Genomic DNA, 20,328 nt, shown 5'->3' with positions numbered 1-20,328 from the left:
TAGTGGGCGCCCCCGAGTGGCGCAGCGGTCTAAGCCACTACCTTTCAGTACTTGAGGCTTCACTGCATTCACCCTGGTTCGAATCCAGATTTTATCACAACTGGCTGTGATTGGGCTTCCCACAGGGCAGCGCAAAATTGTCCCAGCGTCGTCCGTCATTGTAGATAAACTGACTTGCCTCGTTAAATAAAGGTTTCATTTAAAATAGTTTAGATCTTGGCTACCTCAGCGAGTTCCCACTGCGCACAGACGTGATTTCAATAACTAGTTTTGGTTGAGATGTCAACTAAAGTGAATTCAACAAAAAATGTCACCATGTCAAAATGTTTTATCACAAAACCTGTTATCTTCATTAGGACCCCATCACATATGCGCTTTAAAGTGCGTGCGTGGGGTGCTGAGCGGTTCGTCCGGCTTTACTTCACACTACACGCCCCCTAGACCAGAATTTGGCAATCTAAATTGTGACTTGTGGGTTTAATTCCCTCAGAATTTTATACAAAGGATGTTGACAGTGCACTGTACCAGGATGGATTTAAGAGAGCGGAATTGCATGTCTTTATAAATTGGCTATATCTGCTGCAGGGAACATACCGGCGGAGGCAAACGCAAATAATTACTTCATGCTGCATAGTCAGCAGCCACATAGAGTGCCGAAGTTTGATGAAAACGTATATAAAACAATAACTAACCTAACCCCTACGTTGTTCTGTATCCGACAGGGGATTCTTACTTTTTGTTTCCGCTGTAAACAACCTATGTTGGAGTTATGCGTGATTTTAAACGTTTTATTTCTACGGGTGAAACAGGACACTAGAAGATAAGAAAACATAGGGTGCAATTCGATCACAACTTGTGTCTTCTGCAGCTAAAGTATCAGTGACTCTCTGTGAAATCATTGGGGTTCGACGATAAGAACCCGTGCGCAGTGCCAAGAAACTTCAGCATCGGGAGTCACATCGCTGAGCAAATGATGCAGAGGAGACAGGGATGAAAAACGGGTGAAGAAAAGGGATTAAAAATCTACTACAATCTGCATTAGAAAACAACTGCTTCCATGGTGATTCATGATCCCAAGAAGAAAACTCTCCCTAATAAGCTTGGTCGACAAAGCGGAACGAAGCGCTCAAGTCACTATGCGCTAGATAGCGCTGAGCATGTAATTTTCACATTTTAACAAGTCTTTTTATGACTGAATATTTATTAGCCTAAACATTTCTACGTTTTCATTAACATTCGGTATTCAGCAATGGGCACATTTTGCTGAGGGTTGTTCACTTTGGATGAGAGAAACGGCATGACTTTTGGAATTTAATAAGCTATCATTTGGATGGTCAGTGGACATTAGTAAACATCTGGCAGTCAGTTTTGATGCATCCAAGTCTATGATTCGCCTCCCTTTTTGAATGATCCATTAACACTAAGTCTAAATATATTTTTATTAAAGGAGAAAAGAAACATGTTGCATCTCCGTGCGCTACAATCAATCATGGTACTTCTAGGGGGTAAGTGTGACATTATTTTAAACAATTGTTTATTTGTTATTATTACACGTGCAGCTCAGCTCTATGGTTTTGATATTTTAATAATTAAATATTTATTCATTCTGGGATTCTTAAACTGTGCGTTGGTGTTGTGCCATTTTATGCTTCTCAAATCATAAATATATGTTATATTGCTTGTTCAGGTAGTGAATTATTTCTCACCATGTTAACACCTTATTCAGATAGCTTCCTCATGGGAATTTTTCATCTCGAGGCTAAATGCTTCCAACAAAAGTACCTGCTGATTTTAATATGTCAGCATGGCATTGTCATTCCTTTAAGTTATCTACATCACATTCAAATACCCAGCTACATGTTGCAGAAGTATCTATCTCAAACAAGAGTTCATATGAGTTTGTTCAGTGAATCAAGTTTGCATTCGGTAAATGGAGGCAAAGCAAGTAGTCTGCTCGATTTGTGTCTAAAACATTTTTCAAGTTGCAGCCTGTGACCACATTAGGCCTTTTCACACTGCATTGTTCTTAGTCCTGGTGTGAACACACCTATTGTGAGAGTCAACCTAACCTATAGGCCTACTGAGACTCAAGCTGCTGATACCATAGTCAAGATGCAGAGTTAGAGGGCAATTAAAGTGATGCTCCAGAGCTTTTGTATTAATTCAGCCAGCAGTTTTGAAAGTGGTGCTCATGAGCCAAAACGGGTCTCTGAAAATGGTGCACAATTATGTACTACGTCATCAATTTTGTATGACATGTTAGGTCCTGCAAAAAAAAAAATAAAAAAAAAAATATATATATATATATATATATATGGAGGCAGCTTATGGTAGAGAAATGAGCATTAAATTATCTGGCAACACCTCTGGTGGACATTCCTGCAGTCAGCATGCCAAGGCTTCTTCTAATCCATCGCTTTCTACTCACTACATATAATAATACGATGAAATTATGTCTTTACATTAAAAAGAGAAGTCTTTCAGAATTCCAGTCATTCCAATAAATGTGTCACATATACTCCCTCTCTGGCACTCGAGGTCACCAGGCTGCTCATTATTACGCACACCTGTCACCATCGTTACGTGCACCAGACTCACCTGGACTCCATCACCTGCCTGATTGCTTTCCCTGTATATGTCACTCCCTTTGGTTGTTTCCCTAGGCGATATTGTTTCTGTTCCAGTGTTCATGTCTGCACACTCCCCGTGTTTCTTGTTTTGTTCTATGTTCATTTATTTATTAAATACACTCCCTGAACTTGCTTCCCGACTCCCAGCGTACACGTTACAAAATGTTATACCCCTTGATCTTCAAGAATAGGACTTGGAAATATGGGAGTATAGATTAGCCAAATTGTTTTCACAGAGCTTAACCCCAAAACTAAGGACGTATTAGTCAGCTCCACTCTGTTGTTTATGATTTTGTTGTCATGGAGGACTGATTGGGCTCATTGATTCTATTTGAAAAATAAATGCTGGACTCATGCAGCATTTGCATTAGGCCTGTTCGTTAACTTTTTGTTGGTGACACTTTTGATATCTTGATGCAGCTGTTTAAAGGGCAAATCCACAGATGAAACAATAACAAAATGGACACCCCGCCTCTGTTTTGGTAAAAAGCTGATGGATGGGCCTGGAGAAATGTAACCACTCTCAGATTAATACACAGAGCTATGGATGCAAGGACTGACCATCCATGATATCAAAATTATTGTTTTAACCATGTTATGAGCGTCTACAGTGTTTGTTTACATTTACAATGTTTACAAACATTGGAGAAAAACAAGCATATATTTTGTGTGACAGTTGAACTAAGCTCATGAGGCATATATAAATGATATTCTTCAAGAATCAATGGATATACAAAACCAGTCAAAAGTTTGGACACTTACTCATTCAAGGGGTTTTTCTTTCTTTCTTTTTACTATTTTCTACATTGTAGAATAATAGTGAAGACATCAAAACTATGAAATAATACATATAGAATCGTGTAGTAACCAAAAGTGTTAAACAAATCCAAATATATTTTATATTTGAGATTTTCAACATACCCACCCCTTGCCATGATGACAGCTTTGCACACTCTTGGCATTCTCTCAACCAGTTTCACCTGGAATGCTTTTCCAACAGTCTTGAAGGAGTTCCTACATATGCTGAACACTTGTTGGCTGATTTCCCTTCACTCTGCTGTCCACTCCTTCCCAAACCATCTCAATTGGGTTGAGGTCAGGTGGTTGTGGAGGCCAGGTCATCTGATGCAGCACTCCATCACTCTCCTTCTTGGTCAAATAGCCCTTACAGAGCCTGGAGGTGTGTTGGGTCATTGTCCTATGGAAAAACAAATGACAGTCCCACTAAGTGCAAACCATATGCAATGGTGTATCGCTGCAGAATGCTGTGGTAGTCATGCTGGTTAAATGTGCCTTGAATTCTAAAAAAAATCACAGACAGTGTCACGAGCAAAGCGCCCCCACACCATCACACCTCCTCCTCCATGCTTCATGGTGGGAACCACACATGCAGATATCATCCATTCACCTACTCTGCATCTCACAAAGACATGCCGGTTGAAACCAAAGATCTCTAATTTATACTCATCACACCAAAGGACAGATTTCCACTGGTCTAATGTCCATTGCTCGTGTTTCTTGACCCAAGTCTCTTCTTATTATTGGTGTCATTTAGTAGTGGTTTCTTTGCAGCAATTCAGCCATAAAGGCCTGATTCACGCAGTCTCCTCTGAACAGTTGGTGTTGAGATGTGTCTGTTACTTGAACTCTGTGAAGCATTTATTTGGGCTGCAATCTGCCGATTTCTGAGGTTGGTATCTCTAACTTATCCTCTGCAGTATAGGTAACTCTTGGTCTTCCTTTCCTGTGGCGGTCCTCATGAGAGCCAGTTTCATCATAGGGCTTGATGGTTTTTGCAACTGCACTTGAAGAAACTTTCAAAGTTCTTGAGATTTTACAGATTGACTGACCTTCATGTCTTGAAGTAATGATGGACTGTCGTTTCTCTTTGCTTATTTTAGCTGTACTTGCCATAATATGGAGTTGGTCTTTTACCAACTAGGCTATCTTCTGTAAACCACCCCTACTTTGTCACAACACAACTGATTGGCTCAAACGCATTGAGGAAAGAAATTCCACAAATTAACTTAACAAGGCCCACCTGTTAATTGAAATGCATTCCATGTGACTACCTCATGAAGCTGGTTGAGTGAATGCGAAGAGTGTGCAAAGCTGTCATCAAGGCAAAGGGTGGCTACTTTGAAGAATCTCAAATATAAGATGTATTTAGATTTTTTTAACACTTTTTTTGGTTACTACATGATTCCATATGTGTTATTATTTCCAAATAAAATAAAATAAAATGTATTCGTCACATAAACGTGTTTAGCAGATGTTATTGTGGGTGTAGCGAAATGCTTATGCTTCTAGTTCCGACAGTGCAGTAATATCTAACAAGTAATATCTAACAGTTTCACAACATATACCCAAAATACAAGTACATCTAAGTAAGGAATGTATTAAGAATATACATATGTCAGAGCGGCATTGGACTAAAATACAGTGGCATATTATAGAATACAGTATACAGTATACACATGAGATGGATGATGCAATAATTACACACAACTAAAGTGACTAAAATACCATAGAATAGTGTGGAGTGCAGATTATACATATGAGATGAGTTATGCTAGATACGGAAACATTATTAAAGTGGATAGTGATCCATTTCTAAAAGTGGTCAGTGATTCCTAATCTATGTCTATAGGCAGACACCTCTGATGTGCTAGTGATGGCTGTTTAGCAGTCTAATGGCCTTGAGATAGAAGCTGTTTTTTAGTCTCTCAGTCCTAGCTTTGATGCACCAGTACTGACCTCACCTTCTGGATAATAGCGGGGTGAACAGGCAATGGCTCGGGTGGTTGATGTCCTTGATGATCTTTTTGGCCTTCCTATGGCATCGGGTGCTGTAGGTGTCCAGGAGGGCTGGAAGTTTGCCCCGGTAAATGCGTTGGGCAGACCGCACCACCCTCTGGAGAGCTATGCGGTTGTGGGCGGTGCAGTTGCCGTACCAGGCGGTGATACAGCCCGACAAGATGCTCTCAATTGTGCATCTGTAACATTTTGTGAGGGTTTTAGGTGTTAAGCCGCATTTCTTTAGCCTCCTGAGGTTGAAGGTATTTCATAGTTTTGATGTCGTCACTATTATTCTACAATGTAGAAAATAGTAAAAATAAAGAAAAACCCTTGAGTGGGTGTGTCCCAACCTTTGACTGGTACTGTATATATATATACTACTATTATATATACACTTTTAGAACACCTACAGTTTTTATCGAAACTCACACAGTTTTATGTGTTCTGAAATTAAAGCATAGAACAAATAAACAATTGGAGACAAAAAAGAAATCATGGAATCGTTTTGTTTAATAAAATTGCATCTATATTGACTCGTCAAAGTAGCCACCTTTTGCAGACAGCCAAACACACTCATAGCATTCTTTATACAATGGAAATCAAATATTGTTTGGTATGTTCTTCCCATCACTGTAGCAGAAGTTCCCACAAATGTGTTGCACTTGTAGGTTGCTTTGCTTTCACCCTTCTGCCCAGTTCATCCCAAACCAGCTCGATGGGTTTTAAGTCTCCATGATTTGAAGCCTATCGTCTTGTTCTTTTCTTCTAAGGTAGTTCTGACATAGCCTAGAGGTATGTTTTGGGTCATTATCTTGCTGTAGGATGAACCCCTGACCAATTAGGCGTACATCAGAGGGCATTGCAAGGCGCTGCCTAAATGCTGTGGTAGCCGTTTTGGTTCAGGGTGCCACTCACTCTGTGCAAGTCGCCGACTCTGGATCCAGCAAAAGAGCCCCTGACCATCATGCTTCCTTCTCCATGTTTGACAGTTGGTGTCACACACTGAGGAACCATCCTTTCGCCTACTCGACGGCATACAAAAATCTGCGTGATGAACCGAAGATTTAATCGGTCCATAAGACCTTCTTCCAGACTTCTGTAGTCCACTGGCGGTGCTTCATGGCCCAGGCAAGCCTCTTTTTCTTATTTTGCCATCTTAGCAATGGCTTTCTTACTGCCACTTGACCTGTCAAACCTGCAGCTCAAAGTCTTCTCTTCAGTTGAAACTGAGACTTGCTTACTTCGACCAGTGTTAAGCTGTACTTGAAGCTATTGTCCTGTGAGCCACCTATCACACAACCTTTTGACTCTCAGAAACTTGTCTTCTGATTCTTTTGTGGCTTTGGGTTAGATTTCCCTCCAGTTTCTTAATGCCATTATGATGGTGTAGGAAACTTCTCACTGACACCTTGGCTTTCTTTGCAATTTCTCTAAAGGAAAGGCCTACAGTTTTAAGGGTTATAATGGTCTGTCTGTCTTCCTTTGTTAATTGCCTTTTTCTCGCCATTATGATAGCAATATACTACTTCCTGCAGTACAATATTGTCCAAATAATGCTTAACAGCATGTAGTAACACAGTCTGTTCCAACACTGCTTTTATACAGAGAGAGGGTTTGTAAATAATCAACACAAATTGGGACACCTGTAGGAATTGTTTGCATCAACTTTCAAGGCTTAATTTATTTCCATTGCTGCAGAGCAGCTACATGTTGTTAACCCATTACTTGTTCCCTGAAAAGGCCTTTTTTAACTCTGAAATGTACATTCTTTTTCAGTTTCTGGTAACCTAAACTTTTTTTAACCTCTGGCAGCTTACAGCTTACTTTTTCACCATTTCAGGTTATTCACTGGACCTGAACTGCTTACATTTCAATAAAAATGTGAAAAATGGGGGGGTTCTAAAACTTTTGACCGGTAGTGTACATATACAGTATATACATATATAATTTATAAGTCCAAAAATGGATGTAGCAACTACAGATTGCCCCTTTCAGTCTATCAAAAGTGTGCAAGCTTGAACGTGTGTCCATTAGGCCTATGGATTAAAAAAGAATACCAGCATGAATTAGATTGAGCAATAAAAGCCCCACTTTTATTCCATAGGCTGGGTTCCGCACTGTGCAGCTGTTGCAAGAATGCGTTTTTCACTGGCTGTCCACTGGTTTCAAAAACAATGATTGATAGGCGCTTAAACTTCTTGAATTCAACCATTATTGGGTTCAAATACACATTTAGATTTGTGAATAGCCATCCACAACAACCACAATCCGTAAGGCGTAAATTGCTAAATGAGAGAGCAGCAGTGTGATTCACATCAATGTGCTATGTAGATAAAAAGAATAAGTGATATCCGTATAGCCATAGACTGCACCACTGCTGTCATCCTTACTTCCTTATTCAAGTTGGATACTTTTTGGATGCCGACAGCAGTTGTACCATTGGAAGACTTATCTTAGACTGTAGCCTACGAAAGCCTATTCCTGCTCTTTTACTATGATCCATCAAACCCATTTGGTGTGTCATCATACTGGTCTCTGACTTCTGGTCAGACTCACTCAGATGGAACAAACTTAAACTTTTTAAATTCTGATTTGAATGTCATTGAGAAAACAGAGAAGTATGAAAGATTTTTTTTCAAACAAACTCCTTTCTGAATTGAAAAGTAATCCTTGAAGTAATCATCTAGTTTTTCAATCATCGCCGTGATTGGCTCAGTTTTCTGTCACTCCTGGGGAAACTACGTCACCGCAAAGTCTAAGGGGAGACCTCAAAAATTCTAGCCCTTTGCGACCTGACATAGAGTTACATTAGAAGTGCCCATCCAGGTAGGCTCAAGGCCATTGGCCACGTATAAAATGACATCAAATCACATTATATGTACAGTAGCTTTAATTGGACTGATCATGTCAACATCATACTTTCAAAATCTTACCGAGCAGTCATCATCATGAATCAAGTCGACAATCTACTGGCAAATCCTTTTCAATCCTTGCCATGTGAAGATAAATAATGAAGAGAAATTACAGATCAAATGTACCGGTGCTCATCGGCCAATAAACATAAACATTACACAACAAGTTGGAAATGGCAAATTCAACAATGAGTGGTTTGGAAGGAAGTGAGCACAGCACAACAAGGTGAGTCCAAAAATGTCTTGTATGCTGCTGCATAAATTATGTAATATGCCAGGGAGATATGTATACTGTAGCTAAGAAAGTAATACTAAGTGTATGTTGTGTAACGTTAGTAAGCTGTTAGTAGCCCATGTGCCTCACGCTAATAATTTGGTCCCTTTTCCCCTCTTAATTTTGCCTACTGTTCTGACTTGGTGGTGCACGTGTAGCCTATAGCCTGTTGTAGAGAAATGTAATTATTGAATATTGTTAGACCTTTCATTGTCTACTTATATGCCCCCGTTATTTATCCTACAGTTCTGACTTGGTGTACAGGGAGAATACTGTAAGAACGGCCTATGTTATGAATTCTGTCGCTGTACATTTCAAAAGGGCTGAACAAATAGTTATATTGACAATATCCGTCCTAGCTCGCTAATTAATGTCTTAATCGAAATTATGGATTGCCTCTTATCCGCTTGTCGTTCCCTTATGCCATAGTTTGTACATCTCAATTGTCAGTAGAAACCCCATTTATTTAAACAAGTCAGCCATATCGGCTATGTTTTTTAAAAAGGCTGTAAATGAGGCCAAAGGAACTGTTTCGCTTCCAGACAAGGCTCCGCTGATAGCCAGGTGTAGCAGTCGTAAGGTGTTGGGACTGCTGTTGGGACAACATTATGGAGGCCCTAACAGTTTGTGGGCACCGTTTGTCACCGTTATAGTGCAATTAATGTTTGTTTAGTGTTGTGTTGTGTAGTGTAGTGGCTTTGCTGGCAGATTTACATGCTAAAATCGCCACTGCTTACATGTAACAGATTATATGTAATCTGTTACTCCCCAACCCTGCAGCTACTGCAGAGCTCTTATTTTGTCTACACCCATTCAGCATCGTACACACCCTCTTCAGCTGTTACGGATACAGGTATCCTGTGTGTATCCTGTGTTTCTTTTCTCTCCTTCTCCCCTCACAGGTGGCAATCATCATTCCCCAATCAGTCAACAATCAGTCATCAATCAGAAGACACACCTCCTCCTGTTTACATTACCCAATCACATCTCCCTTCCCTTGGTTTAAAAACCCAGTCAGTTGTTTTCTCTAGAGCTCAATCTCTCTGTAGATTAATCAATCAATCAATCAATTTTATTTTATATAGCCCTTCGTACATCAGATAATATCTCGAAGTGCTGTACAGAAACCCAGCCTAAAACCCCAAACAGCTAGAATGCAGGTGTAGAAGCACGGTGGCTAGGAAAAACTCCCTAGAAAGGCCAAAACCTAGGAAGAAACCTAGAGAGGAACCAGGCTATGAGGGGTGGCCAGTCCTCTTCTGGCTGTGCCGGGTGGAGATTATAACAGAACTATGCCAAGATGTTCAAAAATGTTCATAAGTGACAAGCATGGTCAAATAATAATCATGAATAATTTTCAGTTGGCTTTTCATAGCTGATCATTAAGAGTTGAAAGACAACAGGTCTGGGACAGGTGGCGGTTCCATAACCGCAGGCAGAACAGCTGAAACTGGAATAGCAGCAAGGCCAGGCGGACTGGGGACAGCAAGGAGTCACCACGGGCGGCAGTCCCGACGCATGGTCCTAGGGCCCAGGTCCTCCGAGAGAAAGAAAGAGAGAAGGAGAAAATTAGAGAGAGCCAAGATTTTCAAAATGTTCATAAATGACAAGCATGGTCAAATAATAATCAGGAATAAATCTCAGTTGGCTTTTCATAGCCGATCATTAAGAGTTGAAAACAGCAGGTCTGGGACAGGTAGGGGTTCCATAACCGCAGGCAGAAGAGTTGAAACTGGAATAGCAGCAAGGCCAGGCGGACTGGGGGCAGCAAGGAGTCACCACGGCCGGTAGTCCCGACGTATGGTCCTAGGGCTCAGGTCCTCCGAGAGAAAGAGAGAATTAGAGAGAGCATACTTAAATTCACACAGGACACTGGATAAGACAGGAGAAGTACTCCAGGTATAACCAACTGACCCTAGCCCCCCGACACATAAACTACTGCAGCATAAATACTGGAGGCTGAGACAGGAGCGGTCAGGACACTGTGGCCCCATCCGAAGAAACCCCCGGACAGGGCCAAACAGGAAGGATATAACCCCACCCACTCTGCCAAAGCACAGCCCCCACACCACTAGAGGGATATCCTCAACCACCAACTTACAATCCTGAGACAAGGCCGAGTATAGCCCACAAAGGTCTCCACCACAGCACAACCAAGGGGGGGCGCCAACCCAGACAGGAAGTTCACGTCAGTAACTCAACCCACTCAAGTGACGCACCCCTCCTAGGGACGGCATGAAAGAGCACCAGCAAGCCAGTGACTCAGCCCCAGTAACAGGGTTAGAGGCAGAGAATCCCAGTGGAGAGAGGGGAACCGGCCCTGGAGAGACAGCAAGGGCGGTTCGTTGCTCCAGAGCCTTTCCGTTCACCTTCACACTCCTGGGCCAGACTAGATCTTTTGTTGTTGCAACTACATGTCACTTTGTCTGTTGTCCTGTGAGTATTGTTTTGTTATGGTGTTTGAGGGATGGTGGGGAGAGGGGTTACCAAGACAAGTTACCTGTGGGCATACATTACCCGTAGGAATACTTTGTCTAAAAACACTAGTTAGGCCTGGGTGGACCAACCACTGTATTTTTGGTTAATTAGCCATTGTTGAAGTAGGCTAGTCTAGCTTAGGGGTGTTTTTGGATATTTGTTTCTTTCCTTGGGTCCAGCTCAGCCCCTTTCCTGCCCCCCCCCCCCTTTACTGTGTGTTTACCAGATAAACCATGAGTGTTTGATGGTAATTTGTCTGTGGTTTTTCGTCCTCACTGTTACGTTTTTCACTATAATTTGCATGAGTTATGTTACGGGTCTCATTACCATCCCCCCTAGACTGCCGGGCCAAAGGGATTCGTAACATAAGTGGGGGCTCATCCGGGATCTGTCTTTACTGACACCCATGCTGCTCGTGCAGGTTATTATAATGGTCTAGTTCAGTGTTGAGCGTCATAGCTGATGTAGCATTAGTGTTTTCTATTTGTTGGGTCTTGTGTAGTAGTTCAAAATGGCTACTTTTGAATTTAAATCCTTTTTGGATAACCCTTTGTGGGAGGTTTGACAAATGTCGTAGAGTTGATTTACTGACCTTGGCTAACCATTATTCTGTATTGATCCCGCAGCGTTTAGTTAAGGTGGAGGTTAAACAGCTAGTGTTAAATGTTTTGTTGGAAGAGGAAGTGCTTGTATTACAGCTGCCTTTGTCTACTACCCCTGTAGGGGATGTTGCTGCTCCTGTAAGCCCGTCGGTGTCTGAGAACGAGGGCGAGGCTAAAGTTCCAGCCACATTGCCCCGTTTTGATCCACTCTCCCCACTGTCAACCGGTGATGCCAGGAGGGATGTCCGTTTAATACAGTTCCAACTGGAGGCGGAAGAGAGCCCAAATTAGGCGAGAGAATCTCCATTTGGAGAGAACAACGGCAGATAGAGTTCAAAATGCGCCAGATGGAACTGGAGGCAGAGACAGCAAGGCTAGCATTCGCGCCTGCTGTGCCTGTTAGTGAGCCGTCCTCACCAACTGGAGCTTCCAACACTTTTGACATTAGTAGGCAGATTGCCTTGGTACCTTTGAGAGATTGACTCCTATTTTTGTGTTTTTGAACGTATAGCCGTAGCATTGAAATGGCCTGAAGAGGTATGGTGCCTATTACTTAAGTGTAAATTAACTGGTAAAGCCCAAGAGGTTTTGTCAGCGCTACCTCTTGAAGACAGTTTGAATTATTAAATTGATGGGTCATGTGAAGGAAATGCTGTAACCACCCCCCCAGACACATCTAGCTAAGTGGATGGGTCACTATTGTCTAGATATGTACACATGTCATGAAATACAATAAATGACCGTAATCACCCCAGACACACCTGGCAAATTTGATGGGTCATGTAGTAATCCAGCCGAAGTGGAGTCTAGATAGCTAGCTAGCCAAACAATGAACCGGCATAATCCCAACTCGTACTACTACCAATACAAACCTTGTCGGTGCTGTAGTATGAATCTGCAGGAAGCTAAAGCTAACAAAGTAGGTTCAATGTTAGCTAGCTAACATTAGGCTATAACTAGCAATACAAATGGGTTTCTGATTCGAATAATATTACTACACAGATCATACACGTAACGTTAGCTAGCAAGCCAACATTTGCTAGCTAACAGTACCCTTCAACTCGCAATAACTACTTATGACAAAATTAGAAAATATCTGAAAATGTAGCTAGACTCTTACCCGTACACATGGATGAACGCTTCATGACAGACTGGAACCATTTAACTCTGTTTTGTTTATAGCTACATCTTGTTTGGCCAGCATTGTGTCAAGTCACTCTGGTTCACACTGACGTAGCGTGTGCAGAAAGTAGCCCATCACTTTCTCCAACGGAACTAGTTTCCTGAAACGAGTCACAAATTTGGTCAGAGGTGCATATTGTGGAAGATTGTATTTCGTCACTGCTCATCAGTTTCTCTCACTACAGAGTGGAAACATATAGAATCCAATCCCTCTGCAAATGGCATATTTGCGTGGTTCAGTTCAGCGCCCCAGAAAAATCTGTGTTTAGCTGTACGAGGTATGGAGATGAGCCCAATGGCAAACTGAGAATCCTTCCTCTCCAATGGATTAGCACTACTGATTGGACTGTTCCTTGGAAGATTTCTTTCTCTTGAGCATGTCGAACATTCTCTGCGTTGTCGCTCTCTGCTTGTTGTTCATCTCTTTATTCTGTAGAATCCTAAAATATTTACAATTACAAGACAGAAGTGGGTGTATTCAGAAAATGTACAGGTAATAGCTTTGGAACTTTAGATAGCAGATTGAATCTCAGAGTGAATTAGTAATACTGATGTGAATTTCTAAGTAGCTATAAGTTAATTACTCCGTATTATGACAGATTCACCTGAGTTTTATTCAGGTGGAATTCCGCAAGTCTTCATTAAACGCAGCAGCATAAAGGCCTGTTGTAGTCACTCAGCCACAGATCTGTCTCTGTCATCATCTCTTTGATCACAGGCATACTATGAGAATTATAACAGTTTCTGTCAATAGGTGGCTGGGCAGAACACGATGGAGGATGGTTATCCTCTACATTTTAAATTAGCCTTCAGATTTTTCCCTATGGTTGAGCCTGTCATAAATGAGAATGTTGGAACTCGTAATATGGAAGCTCTACATAACATGTACCATAGCAGCAACAATAACTCGCCTTACATAAAAGTTCTCATTTATGTAATTGTTTTGAGGCAATTCCTGTACAGAGAAAAAAAGTATTCCTTTGACAGATTGTTCATGGAGTGCACTTAGTAAAGGCTATCAACTGTCCCACTGGATAAAGACATCAGTTCAACATAGTTTTGATTTACATTTGGTTGAGTTATCAACAAATGTGAAATCAACAAAAATCACCCAGTCATTGGATTTAAGTTAAAAGTTGGGTGAAAAAAATACTTAATTCTCTTGTAACGGTATTTTTGTATATCCAATCAGTTTTCCACATTGATTCAATGTCATCACATAGATTTGTTTTGTTGAAATGATGTGTAAACAATGCTGATTCAACCAGTTTTTGCCCAGAGGGGTATCCAAGGTGAACTACACCTTATAGAGAGTAATGGACTTATAGTTGGTTACCATATTGGTTCAAAGAGGACACAAGAAAAAACTCCTGTCTCCCTTGCCTTGAGCTGTGCTAGATGTTTTACTTCCTGATTTGGAATCCTAAATGTTAATAGTCTCTGATCAATTCACTCAGTAGACTATAAGGTAATGTAAGAACATTTTACATGCATTTCAAAGGCTGTGTGAAACTACCCTCTGTGTGCGCTTGTAAAATGGGATTTTCTGTCACACCCTGACCTTAGAGCCTTTTTATGTCTATTTAGTTTGGTCAGGGTGGGCATTCTATGATTTGGTTTTTCTATGTTTTGGCCGGGTATGGTTCTCAATCAGGGACAGCTGTCTATCGTTGTCTCTGATTGGGAACCATACTTAGGTAGCCCTTTCCCTCCTTTCAGTGTGGGAAGTTGTCTTTGTTTGTGGCACTATAGCCCTGTAAGCTTCACGTTGTTTTTGTATTTATTGTTTTTGTCTGCGTCATCCTAAATAAAAGGAATATGTACTGTAACGGCTGTCTTCGGGTGAAAGAGAGGAGGACCAAAATGCAGCGTGATGATAATCCATATTTTAATTAGGATATTTAAACGACGAACAAAAACAACAAACTGACAGAAGGAACCGAAAACACTACAGTCCTGAACATGGGAACACGAACAAGAACAATCACCCACAAACAAACAGTGAAAACAGGCTACCTTAATATGGTTTCCAATCAGAGACAATGACAAACACCTGCCTCTGATTGAGAACCATATTAGGCCACACAACAAACCAACATAGAAACACAAAACATAGAATGCCCACCCAGCTCACATCCTGACCAACTAAACAAAGGAAATAAGGTCAGGAACGTGACATGTAAGCTCACCACGCTGCACTTTGGTCTACTTCTTACGACGGCCGTGACATTTTATGATATCCATTTAATTTCAATGCCATCTGTGAAATGTGCTTTTGGTCTGTGAGAGCAGGGAGTGGTTTAAGAGGAAACACTATTTTAAATCAACGCAAGACTCATCTTTAATGGACTGAAAAGATTTTACATCATATTTTGTCTGAATATTTTTTATCTCTTTGCTTATCATCTGTGGAGTCAGCATATTTATTTTATATCTGTTTAGCAAGTCATTACTGTAGTTGGAATTTACATTTTCACAGATTTTACTTTTTTAGGAGATTGCTGATTTTCATCATTAAGTGGAAATACAGAGAGACATATTCTAATTCTATGCTGGTGGCATAGGAGGCAGCCCATGGGAGGGAGGCCCCCGCGCTTTAGTTATCTACATAAGGGAATTTTGTCTTTTTTCCACCCAACTTTTAACCTAAATCCAATGACAGGGTAATTTTTGTTGATTTCACATTGAATTCCCGTTACTTGATAACTCAAACAAATGTAAGTCAAAACTAAATGTTAAACTGACATCTATGCCCAGTGAGACAGTTGAGAACCTTTACAATTTTTTGGTCTGTAAAAGAACATCGAATTGCCTCAAACATTACATAAATTAGCACTTTTGTGTGATCCCAGTACGGAAAGTTATTTTTGCTTCTATGGTACATGATGCTCAGACCTTGCAGGGGGGCTCGCGAAACTGCGCTACGCCACTGACTGGTGAATGTTAAGCACTTTAATTACAGAGCACATACACACAGAAAAAAACACTTACTCAACATAATGAATCGCACTGTGATAACACATTCAGACTAGGCAGATTGCTACAGTACCTCATAAAACAGTCATTGTCAGGAGCTAAAATATCCATTATTTGACTTAATTCAATAAAAGTTTATCTAGTTTCTTCCCAAAGTTGAATATGTAATATCTCCTCTGAAACTCACCCCTTTTAATTGAAACTGAACTGTGTCCCAATGGGACTTCTGGCTGGGGAAAATAGCCCATATGCCATCCCTAACTCTCATCCATCAGCTTATCAAGATCCAATAGAGGATCAAGCATGGATTGTCTACAATCGGCCTCATAAGTACTTAGCACACACCATGCTGTTTCCTCCTTCAGTTGCTGTGACTGTCCCCATATAAACTATATCCGTCGAGGAATCACCACAGGCTTCTAGGATTCTTCTGACAGTAAGAATGTGTACACAATCACATAATTAACCCCAGTCTTATAATTCTTAATGCATGTGTCATAGTGTGAGCTATATGTTCATATGCAGTGAGTGTGGGATCCACTCATCTTTGTTCCCTGACAGTGGTGATAAGAGTTGCAACTGGCACACTTTCAGCATGCACACATCCTGCAATGAGAAAGGGGAAGCAAAATATAAACAGACAATTAAATGGTTTAAAAAGCTGCCTGGAGGAAGGTGGGAAACATGGCCAAAACCAAAAGATTAAAAGGCAATTGTAAAAACCTTAGTTTTTCTGTGAGTTTCAGCTGAGGTTCCATTGGTAGTGTGGAGGTAATGAGTCCCTCTGTGTGTAATCTCAGTATCACCACCCCTCCAGATCCTCTAGTAAATAGATGGGAGATCTAAAGGAGGATATTGATGGGTTGCACACTGATTTACTGTATAGCAGTTTATACCAAAATAAGGGCTCCACTCTGAGTTGTCTTTGATTCCCTCATGGTTTACCTTTAAGTTTACCTGGATGTTCTGGGAAGCAGCTAGTAAACTAAATAAAACACTTAAATTGACGACAATATGCCCATTAATTTGGTTGCGGCTGTTAAACTAGTTCCTTTCATTGAGTTTGATCCTTCATTGCATTTGATAATGGAATATACTGTAATGGTTACTGATGGGATTGAATAATATGTTCAGAGTTTAACTGAGGGCAATTCATTGTAATAATCGATGTTGAGGCTGATTCAGTGTTTGTGTCTTCTCCCTTCTCCAGCCTTGTGATGTCAAAACAGAGGACCTCTGGATCATCAATCTGTCTGGGTTTAAAGCTCTGGTTTACCATGCAGCATTCACAACTGTGCTCTCATAACTGTGGGTGGGACCCCCAACTCATGACAGGCTGTAGAAGGCAGACACTCAGCATTGGGATAATCACATTATCACTGACTTATTTTCTTTATAAGACAATGCTCTGTACTCGTTGAAGTTCACAAACTTTCATATCAGATATTTCAAGTTTTGCTTGGCTGGTTTCCTACTGTACAGAGAACATATCATACTGTTGGTGTCCAGGTCCAACAAACAGAAAATAGACTTTCAGCAAAATGAGAAACTTATCTAATTATGAGTTATTCAAATATTACTTTGAAGCAGCAAAAGTATTATGTTTTCACTACTGCATTAATAGAAATGTTATTGCAGTAGCAGCCAGCCCGCGGAGAAAATGCTAAGCCAGCACAACATTATATTAGATGTTAATGCAATATGTCGTGCTTGGAGGATTTTAGGTTAACCAGTACATTTAACTCAATATGATTATATTCTGCCGCTTTATTACGTACTATGATGATACTGTATTTTCAAGGCAAGCTGACATCTCAATTGTACCCCCAAAAGTGCTTCTCTGCTGGATAGATTTTGCCATCGTTTCATAATGAAGAGATTATGCACAGGTGGCCGGACAAAGGTTCACAGAGCATCAGAGTGGAGTCTCTGAGAATAACTGTCAGCATCTATTGGAGAAATCAGAGCTAAATGCATTAGAAGAGGCAATGAAGTGACAGGTGCATATTTTCAAGGCCCATTGACTTCTTTGTGGTGAGGTGGATAGACTGTCAGGAGTCTTGACACCTCTCTGTGATCGAGAGTGAGGCTGTTACTGAGCTGGGGATGAGTGAGTCAGAGAGCATTTAGAAATTAAAGGGTTAGCCGTATTGGTTTGATTAACGTCTAGTGTGGTTCTCATTCTCAGGCGGTAAATCTGCCAAGTACTGCAGATGCTAGATATCAGTATCACATATTTGATACACACACTTAATTTGCTGTGTTGTCATCAGCAAATACAAATGCCCAATGCCAGCATCTAGCCTTCAAAACTCCTAAGGGGTGTCATTTTCTGTGATGGAATGCATCTTTTATTTATTGTTGGATTTTTATTTGTTTTGCTATTTTTCACGTGCTTCGCAAACCTCAGGTGTAGACTAACAGTGAAATGCTTACTTACGGGCCCTTCTCAACAATGCAGAGAGAAAGAAAATAGAGAAATAATAGAAAAGTAAAACACGTCATAATAAAAGTAATAACAGATACACAATGAGTAACAATAACGTGGCTATATACAAGGGGTACCAGTACCAAGTCGATGTGCTGGGGTACGAGGTCATTGAGGTACATATGTACATATAACTAGGAATAAAGTGACAGATAATAAACAGTAGCAGCAGCGTATGTGATGAGTCAAAGTTAGTGCAAAAAGGGTAAATGCAGATAGTTAAATAGTTAATCAAATAGCTACCTAAACTAACTATTTAGCAGTCTTATTTATGGCTTAGGGGTAGAATCTATTCAGGGTCCTGTTGGTTCCAGACTGCGTTAGCAGCTAGAACAGTCAAAATGTCGGTCTGTGGTGATGGACAAAAAGGGAATTTGGCCGATGTGAAACGGGCAGGCCCTCTAAAGGAGACAACAGCAAAATGGATGGATGTGGATGTTTTATTGCATAATATGCACAGGCTTATGCAGGAGCTGAATAAATCGGTTTAGATGTCAAACCAAACATGGGCCCTCAAAAACCTCTGACATTGAAGGTTGTTTTAGTGGATGATTTTACAAGACATTCAATCATATCTCTCTCCTATTCTGCCAAAACAGCCCCCCTCTAGTCTCTGCCATCTCCCTATTAGTTTATTTGGGTTGGATCAGAGTGGTGTAGCGGACGTGTTTACTCACTAGGCTGGGATATACTGTATGAACCCATTGACTCACCTCTATGTCGTCTATCTGCACCATACATTCTCTATCCTTTCTCTGTGCTGTCCATGACAACAAATGATCTGCTTTTTACATGCTCTTTGAGGGACTCTAAAGGTACAATAAACCAGCCTTTATTTAGAATTACATTTGGTTGTACATCTGAAACAATACAGACAAAATACCTTAACTGATTGATTGTGTTTTGTCCACTACCAATCAGTCATATAAATGGCCTGAGGAAGAGAACTGTAACTATGAGTTAGTTGTGAGTGTAATTGGAAAGCCAGAGTGTTTGTTTGTCGCCAGGTAATGTGCCCAGAATCCTCTGCTCCTAATCAGAGTGGAGGTAATGGCCACCTCAGAGCTTAATCAGCACACTTGCCTTTCAAACAGGAATTGGTTAATCTTCATTAACTCCACTGAGTGAACGTTCACATCGTCTACACTCATTTTAAATAAAGAACACCAAAATCCCAGGGACACACTCAGTCAGAAACAGTGTCTGTGAACTGTGCAATGTTACTGTTAACTATATTTTAGACAACTAAATTCTAGATGGAGGTACTACATCCAGAGCATTCTCTCAAACTCTAAATACATTTCTCTATTATTACTTGTTGCAACCACCTCCATCCTGCTACCCTCCCATCCTGTCTTTGCTGCGATGCCCCTGTTGGATCCTACACAGCAGTTGCCCTGTCCTTGGCGTGCCAATGGCCTGTGACTCCTGGGCTCTCTTGCCATGGCCGTGTGGCATCAGTGAGTCAGAGACCCCCTGGCAGTCGCAGTGTAATGCTCAACACAGCTCTGTAGGCTCTGTGCACAGGAGGCTGCAATGGCACTGAGCATGACCTTCCCTTCCCTGCTCCATTATCTGCTCCTGCAGCCTTTCCACACCCCAGGGCCCCCTCTTTAACACAAATTGGATGGGGCCTCTACAGAATGCTGAGAATGAATGAACTAGAGGATAACAGAGGATTAGCCAGAGAAACGTATAAAAATTGGATTCAAATTGTATGAAGATGTTAATGTATCGCTGAATGATTTAGTGCATCACTGTCTGCTCCTTTTACGATCTGTCTGCCTCTAATTTCACTGTCTATCACAATTTTAAGTGCACCAGACAGTTCATTTTATTTTCATGCTCAACTACCTATCCATTGTTAGAATATAAAATGCATAATCTGTGACACTGAAAGGTGATTTACTTCTGGATAGAAATCCTATGATGTCAACTCTCTCTCTGTCTCTATTTCTCTCTCTCAGTGTAACTGTTCACCAAAACC

General features: G+C 40.9%; 1 protein-coding gene across 2 annotated transcripts in view; it reads left to right on the top strand.

Annotated features, from left to right (window-relative positions):
* Positions 1–407: 407 nt before the first annotated feature.
* si:dkeyp-14d3.1 (transmembrane protein 132C) overlaps positions 408–20,328 on the top strand; it is a 223,031-nt gene continuing 203,110 nt past the window's right edge. For both annotated transcript variants that reach the window (XM_055886730.1, XM_055886729.1), the window contains exon 1: positions 408–1,505. In XM_055886730.1, the coding sequence (XP_055742705.1) occupies positions 1,460–1,505 (46 nt within the window). In that variant the 5' untranslated portion in view covers positions 408–1,459. The remainder of the gene's footprint in view (positions 1,506–20,328) is intronic.

This window comes from Salvelinus fontinalis, chromosome 28, assembly GCF_029448725.1.
Source record: "Salvelinus fontinalis isolate EN_2023a chromosome 28, ASM2944872v1, whole genome shotgun sequence".
NCBI lineage: Eukaryota > Metazoa > Chordata > Actinopteri > Salmoniformes > Salmonidae > Salvelinus > Salvelinus fontinalis.
This window is presented reverse-complemented; position numbering and strand designations above follow the sequence as displayed.